At 42.2% G+C, this 20236-nt stretch overlaps 1 protein-coding gene across 5 annotated transcripts in view; it reads right to left on the reverse strand.

Annotated features, from left to right (window-relative positions):
* Nucleotides 1-20236, reverse strand: part of ZDHHC8 (zinc finger DHHC-type palmitoyltransferase 8) — a 117729-nt gene that overhangs the window by 28517 nt on the left and 68976 nt on the right. Inside the window, exon 1 of one of the 5 annotated variants that reach the window (XM_068208804.1) lies at nucleotides 13252-13759. The exons of the other annotated variants lie outside the window; for them this stretch is intronic. Coding sequence (XP_068064905.1) covers nucleotides 13252-13346 — 95 coding nt within the window. The 5' untranslated portion in view covers nucleotides 13347-13759. Of the gene's footprint in view, nucleotides 1-13251; nucleotides 13760-20236 lie in introns of those variants that run through there. 5 annotated transcript variants of the gene reach the window in all.

The following is a 20236-nucleotide window of genomic DNA, read 5'->3' on the forward strand; positions in this document are numbered from 1 at the left end:
GGAAAGGTGCTGCTGCAGTGACCTTGCCAAGCAAACTGCAGGCCTGCCACTAACAACAGTTTCTGCCACATCCTTTGGAGGAAAGCAAAATACGCCCTGAAGTAAGCGGTTATAAAATCAATTCTACTCAAGGAAGAGTTCTTCCCTCTAAATTATAGTAAAATTAGATTCAGTAATGGGCATGACTGACTTAATTTCTTCCCATGAAGAAACTGCCTACACAGAGAAAGATTATGAAGTTACCCATTGCTTGTCAAGCATGGAGGAGAGATGTCCTTGGCAGTAAAGTCACGTAGGTTGGCAAATCAAAGGACAGGAAACCCTTTCTTACAGATAACTAGTTACTCTGAACAAGATTATAATGAGAGAGACTGTCTCAGATGATTAATGTAAGCATTTTTTAACATTCTCATTTGTGATTTATTTTGTCATGTTCCCAACAAATATATCAAAATATTAGGAAAAATTTTAGCCATAAGATAAACTGCACAGGTCATTTAATGGGTAAACAGTGTATCTGAAAAGACTTCACGGAAGCTGAAATAAAGAATAGAGTGAGTCACTGTACATACTAGCCACAAGGTCAGTTCACAATCCTTCCATTTCTTCTTCCCAGAATTGTTATGCAGCATCACAGATTACATAAAATTAGATGGGACAAAAGGGGCCTCATTTGTAAACTAGACTGGCCAATAAAAACAGATATGGAGATCAAGTCCTGGCTCATAACTGTAAAAAGGTCTGAAAAAGAAAATTTCCAATAGGATTCATCAAAATGATGCAGCCTCCCTGCCCCTCTCCTCTAATGTACATATAATTTTTGTCAAAATAACAGAAATTCTAATCTGAGCCTAGCAGGTTTTTTAATCACTAATCTGTCATGTAAAAGCCTGGCTTCTGCCCCTCTACCTCAAGAAGAAAGCTGCAGAAATGTTGGAGCAGGACCTGTAGCAAGTTTCTTTTTACTTTGTGCATATTCTCTCTCCAGGAGATCTACTTCCAGCAGCAATTATGCCTACTATATAGGAACAATTATAGCTGAACTTTTCCTTTCCTTTTTGCTAAAAGAAGTTGCTCCAAATCCAGACAAACAGCACACAGGGCTTAAAACTTTCTTTGGCTGGTGAACCCAAAATTTCAAAATGCTACAGTTCTGTGTCTTCAACTCATCTCACAGTGGAATTATATAGCAGGAAGGGTACCACAACTTTCATAGGACTACATGAATTAAATAGAGCCAGGACCAGTGTATAATCCCCAAATGGAGCACCACCAGATTTTTCTCTGAGAGAAAGTAATTGTACAATACATGTCCTATTGCAAGTTAATTTGGATGCCTCCCTTGAACCAGAAGACCTGCAGGGTAATGTTGTAGGCACCAGCCATACTGCATCAAGGACTGCTCCAAAGAGAAACTTCCCTTGGCTTTGTTTACTGGAGAGATTCAGAGCCAGCACACGCCACCATGGCACGCTGGGGATAATTACCAATCTCAAATTTTTCCAAACAAAGCACACAATTACACAGGCAGCATTTCCCTCATGATTATACTTCTCTGACACAGAGTGATTCTGTTCATAACTCAGTGGAGAGTAATTCAGGGCGACAGATGTAATCTCATTTATCCTATTTGCTCTTGAAACCCTATCCTAATAAAACGGAAAGTTAAAAAGATTAACAAATAGGATCACACAACTTGCTAGGTGTCAGATAGACTTAGCGTGATCAGCTGCCTTCCTCTGCTAAATTAAACAACAAATAATCCTTTCTGCTTTTTTGCCTGGTGCTTTGTAGCAAGACATGTTTGTGTCTTACAATTGTAGTTCACCTATAATTAAGTAATTGAATAGGACATTTTTCTTGAATCCTGCTCTAAATTAAGATTTTTGCATTTTTCATTAAAACATGGTTAGAGAAACATTAGGCCACAGAGAATGGAGCCTGGGACTTCAAGAGCCAGGTTCTAGTCTTGGCTCTGACATTGGCCCACAAGCCACCAAAAGTCACCTACTCCCCCTGGCCACCCCAGTTACATATTCTGCAAATGAGACCAAACCCCTGTCAGGCCATCTTCCCCACTGCAGGGCAGAGAGTCTGAAAGTCTAAAAGCATCTCTGTTAGGGCCAGGCTGGTGGCTGTGGTGTTTGTGTCCCTGGAGGCAGCTCTGGGCACCCACCAGCCTCCCCTGAACAGGGCAGGGGTGAGGCTTCTGCTGCTGGGCCGTGGTGTGAGGATGGGTCTGTGATTTACCCAGCAAACAGGGCCAGTGGTTCATTTTACAGCCTGCCTGCAGCACCACGAGCACACGTGAGCACGTCTGCAGGCCAGAGTCAAGGAGCAGGACATGGGGCAGAAGGCTACAACCCTGCCCTTTCTTGAAGCTGCTTGTGCAGTGCACAGAGATGTGGGAACCTCAAGAGATGGGCATCCAAGCTTTGGACATTTATCCACACCTAATAAGAAGACCCTCAAGAATTGTCTAATTGGCTGCTCAGCTGCACCTAATATTTGATCTGAGATTACCACACATCCTTCCCCTCAGCCTCAAACAGATGGCTGATGCACAACAAAACAATTTATTTCTCCACAAATCACAAGGCATGGGGTTACAACACGGAAAAGAAAGCATCTCTCAGCTCAAACGTACTTCTGCCATTGCAGAGGTAAAAGAGGAATGTGGAATAGCAGATTCAGTGCATGCAAGTAGAAGCAGCTCAGCAAAGTAGGGACTAATTAGATAAGAGGGGTCAACAAGCAAGCATAATTTGACTAAGAACAAGTACTAATTTCACTGGAAACTTTCAAACAATGTCCAAAGACTGTAGAAGCCTGTCCCCGATTTCTTTCCAAGTGTTTCTAGCCAAACCCTGACTATTAAGAACATGTTTGCACTGTAAAATCCATATAAACAATTTATAATCATCTGACCAAAGATTTAACAGCTCTAATATCAATCCTAGGATGTGGAACCAACATCCTGGGCTGCCCAAAAGCTGCCCTGCCCTGTAAGGCAAAACAGTCAGGATGGCTGAGAGGACACACCAGAGCAGGGACAGGTCCCCAGGGGTAAAAGTCCTCCTCAACCAGCACTGCACCAGCTGGAACATAAATGAAAGGGCTATCAACTGACTGATTCTGAACACCCACGCTGGAGAAGGATTTGGAGTTGGATGTAAACATCCAACTTGAAAGATCATTCCACCAGTTTGTATGTGGAACAGAGAAGGTGCAAGACACATCCTGAAGGCTGTGCATGGCCCAGTCTGCACCACAGAGCAGAGAAGGGCAGAGCTCTCTTAGTCTTTAGCAGTGTTAATCTAACACATTTCTCACATTTCCCAGTCTGGGTAAGATTTTTCTATTTATATGCTTTTTCCTACCCTGAAATTACAGAAAAGTACCTTTCTGGAATAGTAACAGAAGAAAAAAAATATCACTCATTTTCCATTTTTTGTCACTATCAAAGACAGCACGAAGATTATTGTACATCTAAAAATATTTTCCAAGGTGCTGAGACATCTGTAGGTTTAACAAGGCATCACTGGAAACAGTCAGGAGAGAATTTATGTGAGTGTCATAACCAATGTGAAACAGAACAGCAGGTCTTGTGAAAATAACAGGAGGTTCTGGACTGCCAGGTTCTTTGCTCAGCTCTGCACATCAGATTTTGATAAGTGAACTAATTTCTGCACCATATCTTACTCATTGGCAAGAGTGCAGATAATACATCGTTGCCATAGCACTACACTCTCACTGTGAGTATGGCAGTTGTACTGACAGAAAGTGATATCAAAGTAAAGGAGAACAAAGCCAAATGTTACCAAAAAATGGGAAAAAGACAAGTAAATACTGGAAAATTTATTACTGAAAAGCAGTAAATGATGAGAGCTGACTGCTACGTAGAACAGCTCACACTGGTGATAAATAGGACCTACCAAAACATCTACCCTGAGTTTTCAGGTGTGGTTATCCATCAGAAGAGGCAAAATTCACCTCAAATCCCACCACCAAAAACCTCATTTATTTCATGAGTCCCTTCCTCATTGAAATACAGACAAATACTAGAGATAGAGGTTCTAATCCATCACCTGCTTAACTGTGTTTAATTATTCACAAGAAATGTGCTGGGCTGGAATTCACTCAGGTTTAACAAGAGCTGATGAGGTTTCAGTGAACTTTCCATTACACTCTGGACTCCATCCAAAGGCTAGAGGTTCATGTCTGGCAACATACAGATCAAAGGAGCTAAATCAATTAAAAAGTCAACTTGTGATGTAATGGTCCTTGGTGAAAAATCTTACCTGGGCTATACATCACCCCCAAAGTGAAACACAGTCTACCCTTTTCATAAAGCTGCCTGGAAGCTCTGGATCATGCTCCCTGCATCCCTTTTTTAACAGTCTCCAAACATCTGAGAAAAGGCAGTATTGTCATGTGAAGCAATGTGGGAGAAACACAGAGAAGGAACAAGAGTACCAATAACCCAATCTGAGTGAGACCACCACAGGTGTAAACCCACCCATCACCCTCACATTCAGAAGCTGTCCAGCCACCCCAGGCCTATTGTCCAGGCACAGGCTGACCCTGCAGCCAGTGGGCAGCACATGCTGTGTGAGCTGTAACACTGTGTGACTTCACATCATGTGCACAGCCAGCAGATGGGCCTGGGCTGGTCTGGACTCAGTGCTCAGGCCTTGCAGAGATGCTCTCTGCACACTCAGTGGCTGCTGTGAGCCCAGGAACCCGAAAGAGCAGCCCCAGTTGTAGCCAAGCCATTGGGCTACTGCCAGGAGCTGCACTCACGCTGCTCAGAGCAGGGGCAGGGACTGGGCTCACCTGCAAATACACAGCAACCCAGCAAAATCCTGCTCTACACACTGCTTGAAATGTGCACTGTCCTGCAGGGAGTTAAGGACCTACTCAGAGTCAGTTTGCATTTACTGACATACATGAAGGCCCAGGAGAGAGGTTTTGATGTACTTGTAAAGGAATGTGCTGTAATAGTGCAGCAGCACTTAAAATGCCCAGCTCTTGGTTTGCAACTCAAATGGAAGACATGCACTGCACACTGATCTGGGGTACAGCCATGCTGCATTTCAGAGCACACAGTAACATTTTTGTATGAGGAGAAGGATGATGCTCACAGCAAAGTGAGGCAGTAGGTCTTCACGGCACTTCAAGTGTCTAATGGGCTGTGAGCAGCATCACTCCAAGCAGCAGAGAATGCTCTGGTGCCTCAGGAAAGGAGCCAATTGCCAGTGCTTGAGCAAATCAGAGCAGATTCTGGGTGCAGGCACATGGGGTGATCACACAAATCAAGAGACAAACACCTTTTGTTTGCTTTTTCAATCCTGGACTTTGCAAAGCCTAAAATGCCACGTAGGCTGGAAGAGGCAAGGACAAGCGTAATCCAGGGCTTCTCAGACATGCATCAACCTTTTATTAGTACCATGCTGGGCAGCTGGAAATGAACTCTGCTTTTTGCAGCAGCCAGTAAGAGAGCTGAGTGTATGGGGGGTGGTGTTTGGGTCATGACAGAAGAGAAGGGCAAGGAGTAACAGCAAAATAACCACAGCAGGAGAGACACTAGTGGCCCTGTCACACTGAAAGTTTTAAATCCACTTGGTTAGAAAAAGAAAGAACTGCTACTCAGTAACATTCCTTTGCAGTCCTGTCTGCATAGGGCTGGCCACCAGCATCACTGCAGTGCAACAGCTGAGTGACTTCCAGCCCATTCCAAAGGTCACACAAGCAAGTCATCAAGCCATGGAAACCTTGCTAAATGGGAAATCAGAGAATTATCTCCAAAAGATGTTGTATGAACCAATAATTCATAACACAGCAGAGTTCTCAGGGCGTGAGGCTGCACTGCCCTGTCTGTGCTCCCATGTGCACCACTTCCAGCAATAATGACAGTCCAGCTGCCCAGGCCAGGGTCCAGGGAGGGCAGAAGATACCTCACAGTGTCTGAAAGGGACACACAATGCTACACAAGCTGAGTTTTTATGAGCATTTTTGAAAACACCATGTGGAATGCAAACCTGTGCTTCTAATTTGTAAACATCATAACAATGAAATTAATGTCACACCAACTAGTGCAGTGCTAAAAAGGACAGCCCCTCATCCTCAGTCCTCCAGAGTCCCATTTCCCTGAGTAATGAAGAACACAGCTTATTTGGTCACCACTAGTGACTCTCGTGACCTTCCAGACCTCTCAGCAATCAGTAACACAAGTTTTTGTTGGATAGAAGGAACTGCATTTGCCAGATCCCAAGATGGAAAAAAGGCACAGGATAGCTCCTCCCTGGCTGAAGGATGTTCTCCTGTTTCTCTGTTGTCTTCATCCTTGTCAATACACACATGAATCCAGCAATGTGGAAAGTTAAGGTGGGCTGCTACTACAGAGTTGCTTTTTAAAACAAGTTTAAATTATCAGCAGCCTAATTCAGACACACTTGAGGTGATCCCAGCTACTGGCACTAGGATTTGTACACTTGCTCCATGTATTCCCCAACAACAGAGTGACAGAACTTCTAGTACACATTCAGTCTTAGAATTCATGAGATAGTGGGGTAGTGGAAACAAGGCAGCTCATTTTAAGTATGTGGTGATGAGAGAGAGAGAAACAAGAAATATTATGATATAAGAAGGGAGGTGGTGACATCAGTGAAACAGCAGTCTATATTACCCTTGTTGAAAAGTTAATTTGATTTTTCAGATACTCCTTTTCCACATGAGCTCAGTAGAAAGAAATTAAACTTCACAAGATACCATCCCTTTACAGCAATTACCTCACTAAAAGACAGCATCTATTAGATTAAAGTATGTGCCACTTAAATTAACAATGAGCCAATATGCATAAGAAGCATTCAGTGTGAGCTCTGAACTCTGTGATCATGTCCTTGGTGCATTAGCACAGAACAGGGTAACACGATGCGCTTTCAAAGATGCAGGGAAAAAGAAGAAAAGCAGGAGCACCAGCAGAGCCAGCCCAGGTGTCTGAGGCTGATCCTGGGCAGGCTGGTGTCCTGGTGACCCGGTGCAGGCACAGGGCTGCCTGGGGGAGTGGGCACTGCCAGGGAATATCTCACTGGAGGATCTCATCCTCCACCACAGGCACCACTCCTCCACCAGCCAGCAGTGAGAGCCCAGCCAGCCCTGCCAGGGATGTCACATGAGCAGCCCTGGAAAGGCAGGACGGACCATCCACTGCAGGTGAGGTCTGACACTGCCCCCACCACCCAGGTGTTTGGCAGGGCAAATGTACCAATGTACCAAATGTACCAAATAAACATACCAATGTATCCAAAACCCAGCTGGCTCTGACACATCTGCCAGCTGCTCTTTGCAGTGCTGGAGCACTATGGAGACTTGGACAAAGGAGGGGTAGGAAAGTCCTGTCAGGTGGGTGATAACACATTTCTTCCACAAGTGGAAAATGCTGTTCAGGAAATTTACAACTAATTGAGACCAGAGGTTCTTGCAGACCTGTCTGGATCTTGTATTGCCTTTGAAATTTGGAAAGAATACCTGTCCATGGCCTGAATAACATGCTTCAGAGCTGCTACACAAGGCTGTTCATCTATGCAATCGCTTGCCCATATGGGAAAAGGAAAACAGTTTCAATCTGAACTCTCTTGTTTCAAGATTTCTAGACACATGGTGCAGCAAAATTACTGCAGTTATTACAAGCTTCCCCTGTGTGAACCAAAATGATCAGGGACTTCATATTTTATAGAAGAGATGAACAAAACAAAGAGATGAAGGCACCTCTATTGCAAATAGATACAGAAGATAGGGTAGAAAATGTAAACATTCTCATATATCAACTACTGGAACAAATATATAATAATAAAACAAAAGTCTCTCTTAGAATCCCATCTTTAATTTCCCTCTGGAATTTCCTCTTGAAGGGGTTTTATGGAAACCTGAACTGGGAGCATGACATTTTTATACCTCATTCTCACTACACTGAGAAAGAACATTTGCACAGCAGGTATAAAGCCTTAATATATTAAGATTTTAAGCAGAGAATGAAAAATCAAAATTATTTTAGCCAATTTAAGAAAAGAAAAATATAAGAGACCGTCATGTTTCAACATACAAAACTTTGCATTTGGAAAGAACATGCTCCTGTGGCCACCTGCTTTGGGATGCTTCACCCCTTCTTCCAGCCACCAGCTGGTACCAGTCACCTTTTGAAACTGGACATCAGAGGAGAATCATCAGTGGTTCAGCCTATTTTGGCAACACCTTTAATCATTAACTGGAACAGACCTAAAAATTATGGCCAAGGTAACAAAACAGAGCAGGACACACCATCCTTTCAGCCCCCTGCTACCACAGACACCACGCGCACACCTCTCCTGGCCATGCACTGCTCTGAAATCCAGCAACACATTTTTTTACCCCACATCTCTTCCCTGCAATGTGGGTGTCAGCAACAGCAGGGGAGAACTGGGATGCTCCCAAACTCCTTCCCAGCCCATTTCTGCTGGAGGTCTGGGACTGTTTTGGGGCTCAAGGACAGAGCTGAAAAATCCTCATTTCTTCCAGCAGAGGGTAGTGGGACACACAAGCCCGCAAGCAAACGTGTAAGATTCTATTGCAAGTGAGAGATGCATGCAGTTTAAACCAAACCAAGGGTGCAAAACCACAACTCCACTGCCTAACCCAGTGGAAATGTTACAAAACTAAACATATTTCTTCATTTGCATTCATCAAATGAAGAAACACATCAAAATCAGCTTGTTCTCATTATCTCCACCCTTCCCCAGTAACAACATCATCTTCATTCCCCTTTCTAATTTTGGGAAGGATGCCCCCAGGCTGCAGCAGAGTCAAAAGAGCCTTTTTCTAAACATCTCTACTAGAAAACTGCCTTCTCTTTCCCTCTGTGGAACTATTCTCCTTCCCTTGGATCTCCTTGACTTTCAGACACTGTTTCATCTTCTCTCCCTCTGTTTGTCCTGTTCTAAATCAAATGACTGAGCAGTCCCACACGTCCTCCTGCAGCAGAGCAGCACGATGCAGTTGCTGCTTTAATCTGGGTGTGTGGCCACTCAAAGGCATTCTCAGGTGCCTCCACGGGTCTGGAAGCCCATGGGCAGAGCTGCTCAGAGATGTCCCAGGCTCAGGGCAAAGGTGACACATGCAGATGACTCATGGCTGTTCCCATGCATTCTCTCAACAGACACCAAGAAGAATAACTAAGGGAGAACAGTCACAGCCTTCTCAAACTATTAAATCACTGTCCCAAGACTCCCCTGCCTGCACATCAATGACTGAAACATCTCTGCTTGCCATCTAACAGGATTAGGGCAGACTTCTGGAAGCAGCCTCTCCTGCAGGGAAAATCTTATTACAGAACCCATCAAAAACCAAAATGCTTTTGGGGAGCAATAAAAACCTAAAACAGACCACAGTGACTGTCACATTAACAGTAATTTTTTTTATTTAAATTATGAAACCTAGCAGCATCACCACCTTAGGTCTAAGTGTCTCTGTCAGCTTGGACAAAATATAAAGCCCGTTTTCCAATATTTGTGCAGGTGCACAGGTATTCAATTCAGGTTGACAGAAAACAAAATTACTTTCTTAGCAAACATCCTATGAGGGGATAGCATCTTAATTACAGAGACAGGGAAATGGGATTCAGGCTGGAATATAGATTTGTTTCTTGCCAATTCCATTCCAAAGTGCACAAGGCGAGGATTCCCCCCCCCAGCAGCCACAAAGGCGGGGAAGTGCAACTGCTTTACTTTTGTATTATTGACTATACCTCCAAACTCAGAACTTTTAGAGGCAGAAGAGTAGCTTTCTCACACAGTGCAGTGGACACAGGGTAGCTGTTTTCCCTGTTAATACCTCACTGTTCACTAAAAGCCCAATGATTTTGTCATTTTGGGGTGCATTTCTTTCCAAGAATCACAGAGTAACCAGAAAAGGTACAGTTATGCACTGGATGTGATGAATGAAAACCCCTCCAACTCTATGGCCATAATTCAGGAACATAAGCTAATTACAATTACCTGAGATGCATTAACAAAGCTTAATACTCCCAAGTCAAAATGGGACAATTAGCAGCTCCTGTACCAAAATAGAAGATTATGGAAATGACATATGTGCCACCATCTGCTAATGACATGCAATAGGCAAACCAATTCAGGGGTGGAAGAGAAAAGAAAAATAAAAAAAGAAACAGTTTCCTGATGAAACTTGTTTCCATTTCCAAGAATCAGAGTGAATATTCAGCTTCAACATTACACTTTCCAGATTCCCAGCTGGGACCAGAATGATGAGCGTCAAGCATCTTATGATTTAACTGTTGAGAAATTTCCAGGCCAAATTTTCAAGCAAGAGGTCTGGCTACAGATCTGAACTCTGGGATGTTTTGTCTGTGGAGTTCTGTCCTTGCTTCCAGTGGCAATAACTTGCATTAGTATGTGTAGTTTTTAAATGCCCAGCTGCTCCTGAACTTTGTTAAGTTCTTAATTAGTGTTTTTTCCCTTGATTTAATTTAAAGAGTAGGGATCATCATTCTGCTTTTCATAAAAAAATGAACATTTACTTCTTGCTGAACAGCTGTCACGGTGTAATGAAAATAATTTACTGTTCAGTTTTTCTGAATGAATGCCTTATCCCTCCTGTCCTTTCTTCCCTGAATATTTCCTGAAAGTCATAAACCACCAGCAGACTAATTTTGGCTTATACTAGAAAACTTCTTTAACTCTGGGATACCTCATGGCCCTTTACATTCCTCTTTAAAAGCAAATGAGTCTGCCACAGTGGATAGGGGAAGCGTGGAGCTGCATATCACTGGAGAACAGCCACAGAGACATAAGCAAAGCTTGCTAAGATGAAACTTCCCCATCATCTCCTTTGACTGGGGGGACAAAATAAAAAAAAAAGAAAATCAGAGTAATCAGAAAATCCAAGCATAGAGCTGCAATTCATACTCTGAGGAAAACTTTGAAGAAAACTTGTATTTTCTGAAATTGTAGTACAGGTCACCCGATTCCACAGGTCAAAAACAAGGTAGAAATGAACCATGTTGTGGGGAGTTAAATCTCTGAGGTACCCTTTGGTGAATATGAAAAGCAATTTCTTTTTCAGAGCCAGAAGAGTGGCTTTTTTAGGTTTTAATTCCAGGATGTACATTTGAGTCATCCAGGTAATATTTTTCTCACTCACCCAATGGACTAAAAACAGGCTCTTGCTTATTTACCTGAAAAAGCATAGTCAGGTATTTTGAGTGACCTGGTTGGGGGTTATTTTTTTCACCAGTTTGTTTATATATTCCACAATTCAGCACATTTTTTTCATGTGGAAACACCTCACTTTTAACATAAACTTCAGCATTTTTGGAAGTTTTCCATTTAAAACAATACAAAGATATGTCAATAAAAATTAACTGGAAAGTATTATAGCCCGTCCCAAGAGAAGTTCACCAACTAGGAACAGAGATTTACTAAAAGAATGGCTGAAATGAATGACTCTCAGCAACAGACATTAAATATCCTTAAACAAGAGATTTACACTGCAGTAGGTTGGGCATGGAGATGCAGATGAGGTGTGGGGCCCATCCTCTTCCTCATCTTCTGTCACAACAGCCCTTCCAAAGCTTCTTGCTTGTGATATTAATTCTGCCATGCTTACAGGCCTGCTTCCACACACTACAGAGAGGAAAAGAGCCTTTAACATTGTTTATTCCTTGGACATGAGTGACACACTCATTTATCAGCTCTTCAACACCTGCTGTTCAACAATAAACAGAGATATCAGCAGGTTTAATTTTTTTTTTTTTACAATACCAGATCCATCAAGTCATTGACAAGTTAACAAATCTGCTTGCTTTTCATGGTGCTTTGCTTTGATTTTTTTGTAATTAAACATAAGATTGTTTGGATCTTGCCTTTTCCCTCAAAATGGAACACTGCCATATAGCAGTTTAACTCTGTATTTAGCTTCTAAAGTATCATATTTTCTCTTCTCCCTCCCTGTGACAGCTCAAGGCAAACAACAGTCCCTGGGACATCTGGAGGTTGGGGTTTGACTGCATCCCTTCCTGCTACGAACAAAAGCAATCAGCTTTGCTGAATTAATAATTATTTAGGAATTGTTAGTATTTCTGAATTGCAAAACTTCATGCTTGCAAAGGCTGTAAAGAACACTCCTCCGTCAGAAGGTTATTAGAAAGAAAATAAAAGCTCCATGTTAGTTGTCTTAACTGTGCAAGATGAGAAAATGCATTTGCCTTGTTTCTTTAGTAACTGCTATGCAGCAGCTCCTTTGGTATTCCTTGCTTCTCTCAAATTCACATAACCATGGCTTAGTTTAACCAGGGACTTCTTGTGGATGTTGGAAAAAAATAACAGCTAGAGGGAATGATATGGTTATGCAGCAGCTCCTTTGGTATTCCTTGCTTCTCTCAAATTCACATAACCATGGCTTAGTTTAACCAGGGACTTCTTGTGGATGTTGGAAAAAAATAACAGCTAGAGGGAATGATATGGTTATGCTAAAGATACAGTAAACACAGCCAGCAACAAAATGCAAGTATCCTCATTCTGAATAGGAATAGATGCCAAGACAGCAGAAGTCTGCCTTGAACTGGAAATGTTTTCAGTTAGTCACAATTTCTGCCAGCAAAACAAAAAAGGGGTTAAAGTGAATTCAGAACATCCTAATAGATGTAGAAAAGGCAGAGCCTGTGCAGAGGGTGTGCTCCAGACACTGAGGGGCCTCTCAGTGATGGTTTAACTGTATCCATGCACTTAAACCATCCCGGCAAAGCTGCGCCCTTCGCAAAAGCCAACCTGGGTGTGCTCTTCTGGCAGAAGGGCTGCCTGGGCAGAGGGGAGGAGCAGCCAAGGAGAACAGATTCCCTTTCTACAAGCATTTTGTTTCCTACGTGTTTGCTTCGACTGCGAGCCCTCGCCTGCACAAACACCCGGGCGTTGAATTGTTCAAATTACACAGCCTTGTGTTGCTCATTTACAACAGCACAGCCAGTGACAAAGAAAAGAACTTAAAGTGCTCGGCGCCCTTCAAACAGGAAGAAAGCCTGTGGTGACAGGCTAGAGAATGCGTGACTTGTTTTTGCACCACCCCACAATGCACACACACACACCACATGGAGTTTGGGAAGCTCCAGAAAAATCTGAACACAGGCTCACAGTTGTCTGCAAGAGAGTTAAACCTCCAGCTTCCCTTCCCCGAGTTAGGAGCACAAAGCACGAAAAGCAGGACCTCTCTGGAACATCTCTCTTGCAAAATGTTGTAATTTCCCATCTGTCTTCAGCTTGGATGACTTTGCCAGGTCCACAGGGGACGATTTCCAGCATTCGTTTTGGATTAAGGGTTCCCTCACTGGGACTCAGGAGGCAGAGTAAATGACCTGCAGCTGCCTCACAGAGCCATGTCAAATGGTGAAAGTGCCAGTCCCAAGGGGCTCTGCTAGTGGGTCCTAAGCCACTTAAAATCCAGCAGTTACCACCTGATCTCAAATTATAGGAACCAATGACTGTGTCAAGTTGATTTGCAGACTGATAATCATATGAAAGATTTGTTGGATAACCTCCATCAGAAAGGACAGGGTTTGTTCAGGCTTTTTTTTTTTGTAACTAGCAAAGTTGTTGGCTGAACCAATCCAATTCTTTTTTTTTTCTACTAGTGAAATCTATTGTTTGTCATTTGCTTTTGTGCTGAAAACTACTTCTAACACCACACCTTACTTTGTGTGCAAACAAAATTACAAACAGTTGTGTTTGGCTTGACACCTAGTCTAACTGCAGTGTGACTTTATAGAAGTTCACAAAGACTAACAGGCATAATAAGAACAGCATCTCCTGGATCAAAAACTGTTTTCAGAAAGGACACATAAATTTGCTCATTATTTCTCTGGAAACTTATGGGTTTTGGAAATTTCTGGACTTTTCAGTAGGCACAAAGTCCTTTTTCTAGTGGAAAAATATATTTTACCATTGTCTTTTATGATTGCATTTTCTATATACTCAGTGAAAGCCAACACTACAATACTGTGTTACTGTACCTTTCCCTCAATTTTCACTTTCCATACAGTCACATTTTAGCCAATCAATGTTGTTGTCTCCAGTGCTATATGGACTTTCCTATACTGTAACACTCACAAGTGGAGGCCACGCTGTGAGAGTCACCTTGAAATGTTTTGCTCCTTAAGCATCCCATCTCTGCAGAGTGGATACACCCTCACAAGTGGATGCTGCCAGCCAGTATTGGGTAATTAACTGCAGTCTGGTAGAAAAATTGTATTAGCACAGCCAAGCCTAATTCGATCTACCAGGTCAGTGTAAATCTGCAATGCAGATGCAGAAGCCTATTTACTCAGTTTGCTTAAGTATTTTAATTTCAGTAACTGAAGCAACTCTACCAGTTTGCTGTTCAGCATCTTCCACACTGTGGCAGATTCTGCAAAACTGACCTTAACTCTTGGGTCACTGAGTGCTCTGTGTTGAAACACCCATGTTTGAAACAGGGGTAGTGCCTACATTTATGCAAACCTCTCAGAGACTCAGCAATTAAATAAGCATAAAGTGCATTATAATAATTTAGTGCTCCCTCCTCTCCTGCCACTACAGCTGTGTGAGAGGAAAATGGGTCAAGGAAAGATACACCCTCAACTTTCAGATACTTCCAGTTATGCCCTGTCTTAATGTGGCTGCAAACTCTGGCCCCTCAAAGCTTTGGCAACCACTCACTGCAACTCCACTGTGTCAGACTCTACTCCATACTCACAATTAAGCCAATTACAAAGTGGACTTTGCAATTCATTGATAACATAAAACAGACCAAGAGACTAACACATTGCCTAATGGGAATGTGGAAGACAATTTTCCCTGGGTATAAGTGCATCCCTTCCTTCTGATCCAAGATCTGTCAGGAACAGAACTGTAGTGCAAGCACAGGAATCAAAAAACTACCTTCCAGCACAGCTGGAACTAAGCACCAGCTGGAGCCAGCCTTGACCCTGGTCAAAAGGACAGACAGAAGCCTTTGCCTTCTAGAGAAGATGGGCACCAACACTGTCAGCAACATCCTGCTGTACCAGCTGGCCCTGTCTACAGAGCAGCACACAGAAAGGAAAGCAGGACTTCTGCAGCTTTCCCTACAACTTCCATTTGCATCAAGGAGTGAACTAGTTAAACCACTGCTCCATGCCAGCTGATAAATTCTGTTCAGAAACCAAGTAAGCATTTTGAAAAAGGTTTGAATACAGCTGCCCGGGGGCCTGGCAAGATGGAGGAAACTTATGTGACCCACTTATATTGCTGATCAGAAGCCTCTTCCTAGCACACGGTGAGGACAGCCAGAGAAACTTCAGGGGAAAGCTCTGCACAGAAATATTCTGCCATTCACTGTCTCCCACTCACTACCATCACCATGTAGCATCACAACTATTCTGGGCCTTTTTCCTCACGCAATTCTTCTAACTTTTGATTTGAACTTGTTTCCTTCAATGGAGCTTTTTCTTAACTGTGAACAACTCTGCATATGAATAATGTGTCAAGAATACTCCCTGTGCATAAAGAATTTACATACTATGCAGCAAGAATCTTTTATAATTGTTTACTTCTGACCAGAAAGAAGGCTCAGAAAGAAGCCCCTGATGGCTCATAAGTGGCAGCAATGGTAAAGTAGGAGTAAAATGCTGCAGCCATGAAAGAGAAAAATAATATAGTTGAATCATGAAGTAGATGCTTGGAACATATGTCAAGGCCAGATCAAAACAGCCAATTGTTGCTATTATCTACTTAATCTTCTGTTGTGTGGAAAAGGGAGTTAGGAAATTCTTTTCAGCCAACGCGTCTGTCTAAGCCAATGCCCAAGGCAAATAATGCTCTAAACAATAAGGCATTTTGTTTAACTCTGCAATAAATATTAAATTTACAAAGACAGCTGTTTGGTTGCAGACTCCTCCTGCAATTTCCAGTCAATGTTTCTTATTTACACAAATGCATAACAGTACATAATCCCCTCACCTTCAAGTCTCAGCTCCTTGAGAGAACAGGCAAAAGAGTGGAAACTGGGGCTTAGAAGTTTAATCCTTGAAACAAAAAATTAGGCAAGGCTGCTTCCTTGAGAGCTCCATACGGTGTCTGTTTGAAAAAGTGACATTTGTAAATTTTTATTTTGGAGTTATTGAAATCTTTTCACAAGATTATCAATCACAGAACAGTTTCACTGCAGAAGGATCTCTAGCAGAAGAAGAAATTGACAGGAGCAGCCCCTGTAGCAGGGAACTTGGAACAACCATAGGTCAGGGCAGCAATCTTTAACCTTTGTTTTCAGGGGAGCCTGACCTTGACAAATTACCAGCAGCATCTGACTGTACCATGAAGTGATCCCTGATCTTTTAGCAGCTGCATTACTCATACAGGAGATTAACATTATTGCTTGCCCTATTGTTTGATTGTGAGAAGCTAATAAATCAAATTTGGCTGAAAAAGGTACATGCAAATCCACGCTATTATACTGAAGATGTCAGTAAAACAAGTCAAATCCAAACCAGAATCTTAATTGAAAGGGACACAACCCTGACGATACACTTACCTTCCTCTAAACTCAGTAAAGTTCTATTATTTGTCTTTGACCACTGAGAACACAATATTATTTCACAGATTATAATATAGACTGTAGACAGACAGAAGCATGTAAGTTTTAAAATATTTAGTAACCCTCAAAATGCAGGGTGCTGGAAGCTCACAACTCTTTCCCAAGCAGTTATCCACTCTTGTACTCACACCAAACTCTGCTAAATTTTCCACTCCAAGACCACCAGAGTCCCCTGAATAAAGATGAACAGACATGGTTGTTTGCAGATACTGGAGGAGACAGACAGAGCCTCTCCACTATAAGCATTCCCACTCATGACCAGATTTCTGCATGATGGCTCAGAACACCAGGGATGCTAACCCAGTCACTGCTGAAAACTCTGAGGATAAAGAAGTTTTGAATCTAACATCATCCTTATGAAAAAAAAAAGCAATTTTTTCCTATATGATTCAATGCAAGGCACAAGTCCTTGTGTTCAGTGGGATGAGTACAAATCTTTCACTTGATTTGGATCCTCTGCCATTTCCTTTTAGAAGTTAACTTGCATATGGCCACACTAAGGCTAAAATAAATGCATTCTAATGGAACCACAGACCATCCATGGACTGGATCTACAGCACAAAAATTCAGGTGTCTGACGTGCTACTGAAATTGCAGATGCTTGAAATATTAAAGAGGAAAAGCACGTGAGCCCCGGCATAGCTCGTACACCCAGGTGCATCTTGCCTCCCCTTCCCTCCTTCCTCAGCAGGCACACAGCCCGTGCACTTGCAAGAGAGTTCTCCCAGTCTTGTTTCCTGGGAGTCTCTAGTGGCTGCACACCAAGCCAAATGTTCACTTTGCTATCAACATAGCCAGGGGGCTTAGAGATGCTCGCCAACCCTTGTTCAACCACTGTTTCTGTTTTACAACATGTCATGCTTAGTGATATTGAAAGGAAAAGCCAATAAAAGGAAAAATTCATCTTGTGATTAAACAAAACACTTTGGATTGCTGGTTGCTGACACTGGCACCAAGCCACCTTCTTCGAGGACAGAATAGAACCTGCCTGCTGTCTTCACCAACAAAAGGATTTTTACAAAATAAGGGTGTCTTGCTATGAATGATCAAAATGAGCAGCTTGGCAAATGGACCTGGCCAATCCTCAATTACAGTTTTGTTCGACCCCAACCTAAAGATGATTTTGCTCAATTCCAGAATGACATGATCCTGCTCTTGAAGAATTTCTGCATGCCATATAAGTTACATCTAAATTCACAAAACACAGAATTTATAGCAAATTTTTAAGAGAATAAGAGTTTGAAAATTTGTTTTTAAGGTATTTGCATGTGTCAATGCAGCATACAGTTTGGAAATCAGAATCCTCAGGGCTTGCTAAGCACCTGCTCTCTCAAAAGCAGGCTTATGTGCCATTGAAAGATTTGTGCTGGGAAAGGATTAATTCCTTTTCAACTAAGAATATTTGCATAGGGTACTGTGTTAGTTATGCCAAAGTCCTCTTTGATACTTGCATAAACTGCAGTTTTTGTCATCAGTTGTACAATGTTCCTTTTTATTCTGGCAAATGCTAAAGTTTAATTTAAACACTGCTTAGTAGGTCTCTCTTAGGCAAATTCAGATACACAAATAATCATAATGAAAACAAAAGAGCTCATAAGCACAGTCAAATCAGAACACACCTCTGACTGGCTTCTCACCATTGCTGTGCTAGAGAAATAGGACAGAAACTCCATACGATAAACAGCAGAGGCTGGGTCTGTTGTTTGAGCTGGAAGATCTTCCCCAAATTCTATGATCTATGTTTCTATCTACGGCAAATCACGTGAGTGACCGATATAAAATAACCACTAGAACCATCAACACCACCTTCATACAAAAACATTTAAAATGTTATTAAATCCAACCCCCAAACACTGTAAGACCTCTCATTTTTTATTTCAATATAGTGCACCCATTAGTCTTGGCAGGCCCAAGACCCTTCACTGGATCAGTGATGAATGTCACTTCTTATAAACCAGCTTTCTAAAAACCAGCTCCATCCAGCAGCTGTAAACAGCTGTCTCCCAACAAATGTGATGACAAAGTTGCTTCCCAGTAATAAATGGTAGATACCACTGCTTCCCCAAACAAATGCTATCTCTATGAAAACCTCTCCATTTGTTTTTTTAATGATCTTCAGTCATTCCTAAACTCATCACAGGGAACACTGGGAAGTCTTACTGAGAGTCAAGTTTATGAAGACGTAAATAATTCGATAAGAAGAAAACTTTGACCAAATCTTTGATGATGAATAGCAGAATACCAGTTTCTGGAATCAATGTCTCAAACTTGAAATGGTTGTGGCAGACAGAAATGGTTCAGAGACATAAATCCCATAATCTGACAGGGAGTACTACCTGCCTGTTTGTGTGCTTCCCCTACCAAAGGAATTGTAAGAAGCTTTTCTGCAGCTCACCAGGCAGGAAAAATCAAGTGTTGATAGAAAAGTTGTGCTACCTAATGCTGTGAATCTGTAAAGGTGATGAATAGCCCAAATGTTGATGCAGCTGGTGAGAAGCTGCTGTCAGATCATTAAGCACAGCCAGGTGATTTGTCAGCGTTCAAAGATGCAGAATTTCCTATCTTCCACTTCCTCCCTCAGGCTCCTTGCACATGCACATGTCCTCCAAAGCCATCTTTCATTACAGCCTGAAAATCATGTTTTATCTCCTCTTCACCCAACTCACAAATCTGCCAGGTTTCCAGGGATGATTTTCAGCTCAGACTCTCCTTTCTCAGAGAGTCTGGGTCTGAGCACAAACTTTTATCAGCAAGTATAGGCTAACACACTGCACTGTGATTATCATGTTCACTGTTCTAAGGAAAGTCTTTGCTGCTGCAGTAGCTGAATGCATGTGGACTTTTTTTCTCTCTCTCTTATGGCTACAGACAATAAGCACTGCTGATGTGTACTTTTTACAGAGCAGCAGATTGATGTTAGATTAATTATAAAACCTATTTTATCAGATTAGTTTGATTAGCTTGGATTTCACATCTCTTCTATAAGACATAATAAAAATCTCTCTCCAGTTTAAGTTCTGTGAGAAAAAGCAGTGAATTCACAAATGTATCCTAAGAGAGACATAAAGCTTCTCCTGAAGAAAAACCCAGAAGTGAGAGGCACCAAGGCAACGACAAATGGCAGGAATAAAAGCACAGATAAGCATGAGGAAAGCTCCTCCAATAACACCCTACCACGACCAGTGTGCCCAAGACCTTGTTAAGCAGCACTGCAAGATCACATTGAATTTTTTACTCATGTAAGCAGTCCTGCTTGGGCCAGAATGACTGAGCAACCTGGCAGGGATGTTCATGGTTTAGTCCCACAGACATGGGTAAGAAAATAATTGGAATATTCTCCATGTTGCTCACAGGATGGATGCTCTTCTGACTTATCCATAATGCTTTAAGTGAAACATCTCACTAGAGACAAGAGGAACAGACAGAAATACAGTGTGAGAAAAGGATCTTCAAAAACACTACACAAAGCAAGTGTTTTTCACACTTGTGCAACTAAGGTAATTTCTACTGGAAAAATCCATCCCTCCTGCAGGCTAATATTTTGTATATAGTCAACATAACCCTGAACATGGAGGCTTCAACT

Source organism: Anomalospiza imberbis, chromosome 18 (assembly GCF_031753505.1).
Source record: "Anomalospiza imberbis isolate Cuckoo-Finch-1a 21T00152 chromosome 18, ASM3175350v1, whole genome shotgun sequence".
Classification (NCBI taxonomy): domain Eukaryota; kingdom Metazoa; phylum Chordata; class Aves; order Passeriformes; family Viduidae; genus Anomalospiza; species Anomalospiza imberbis.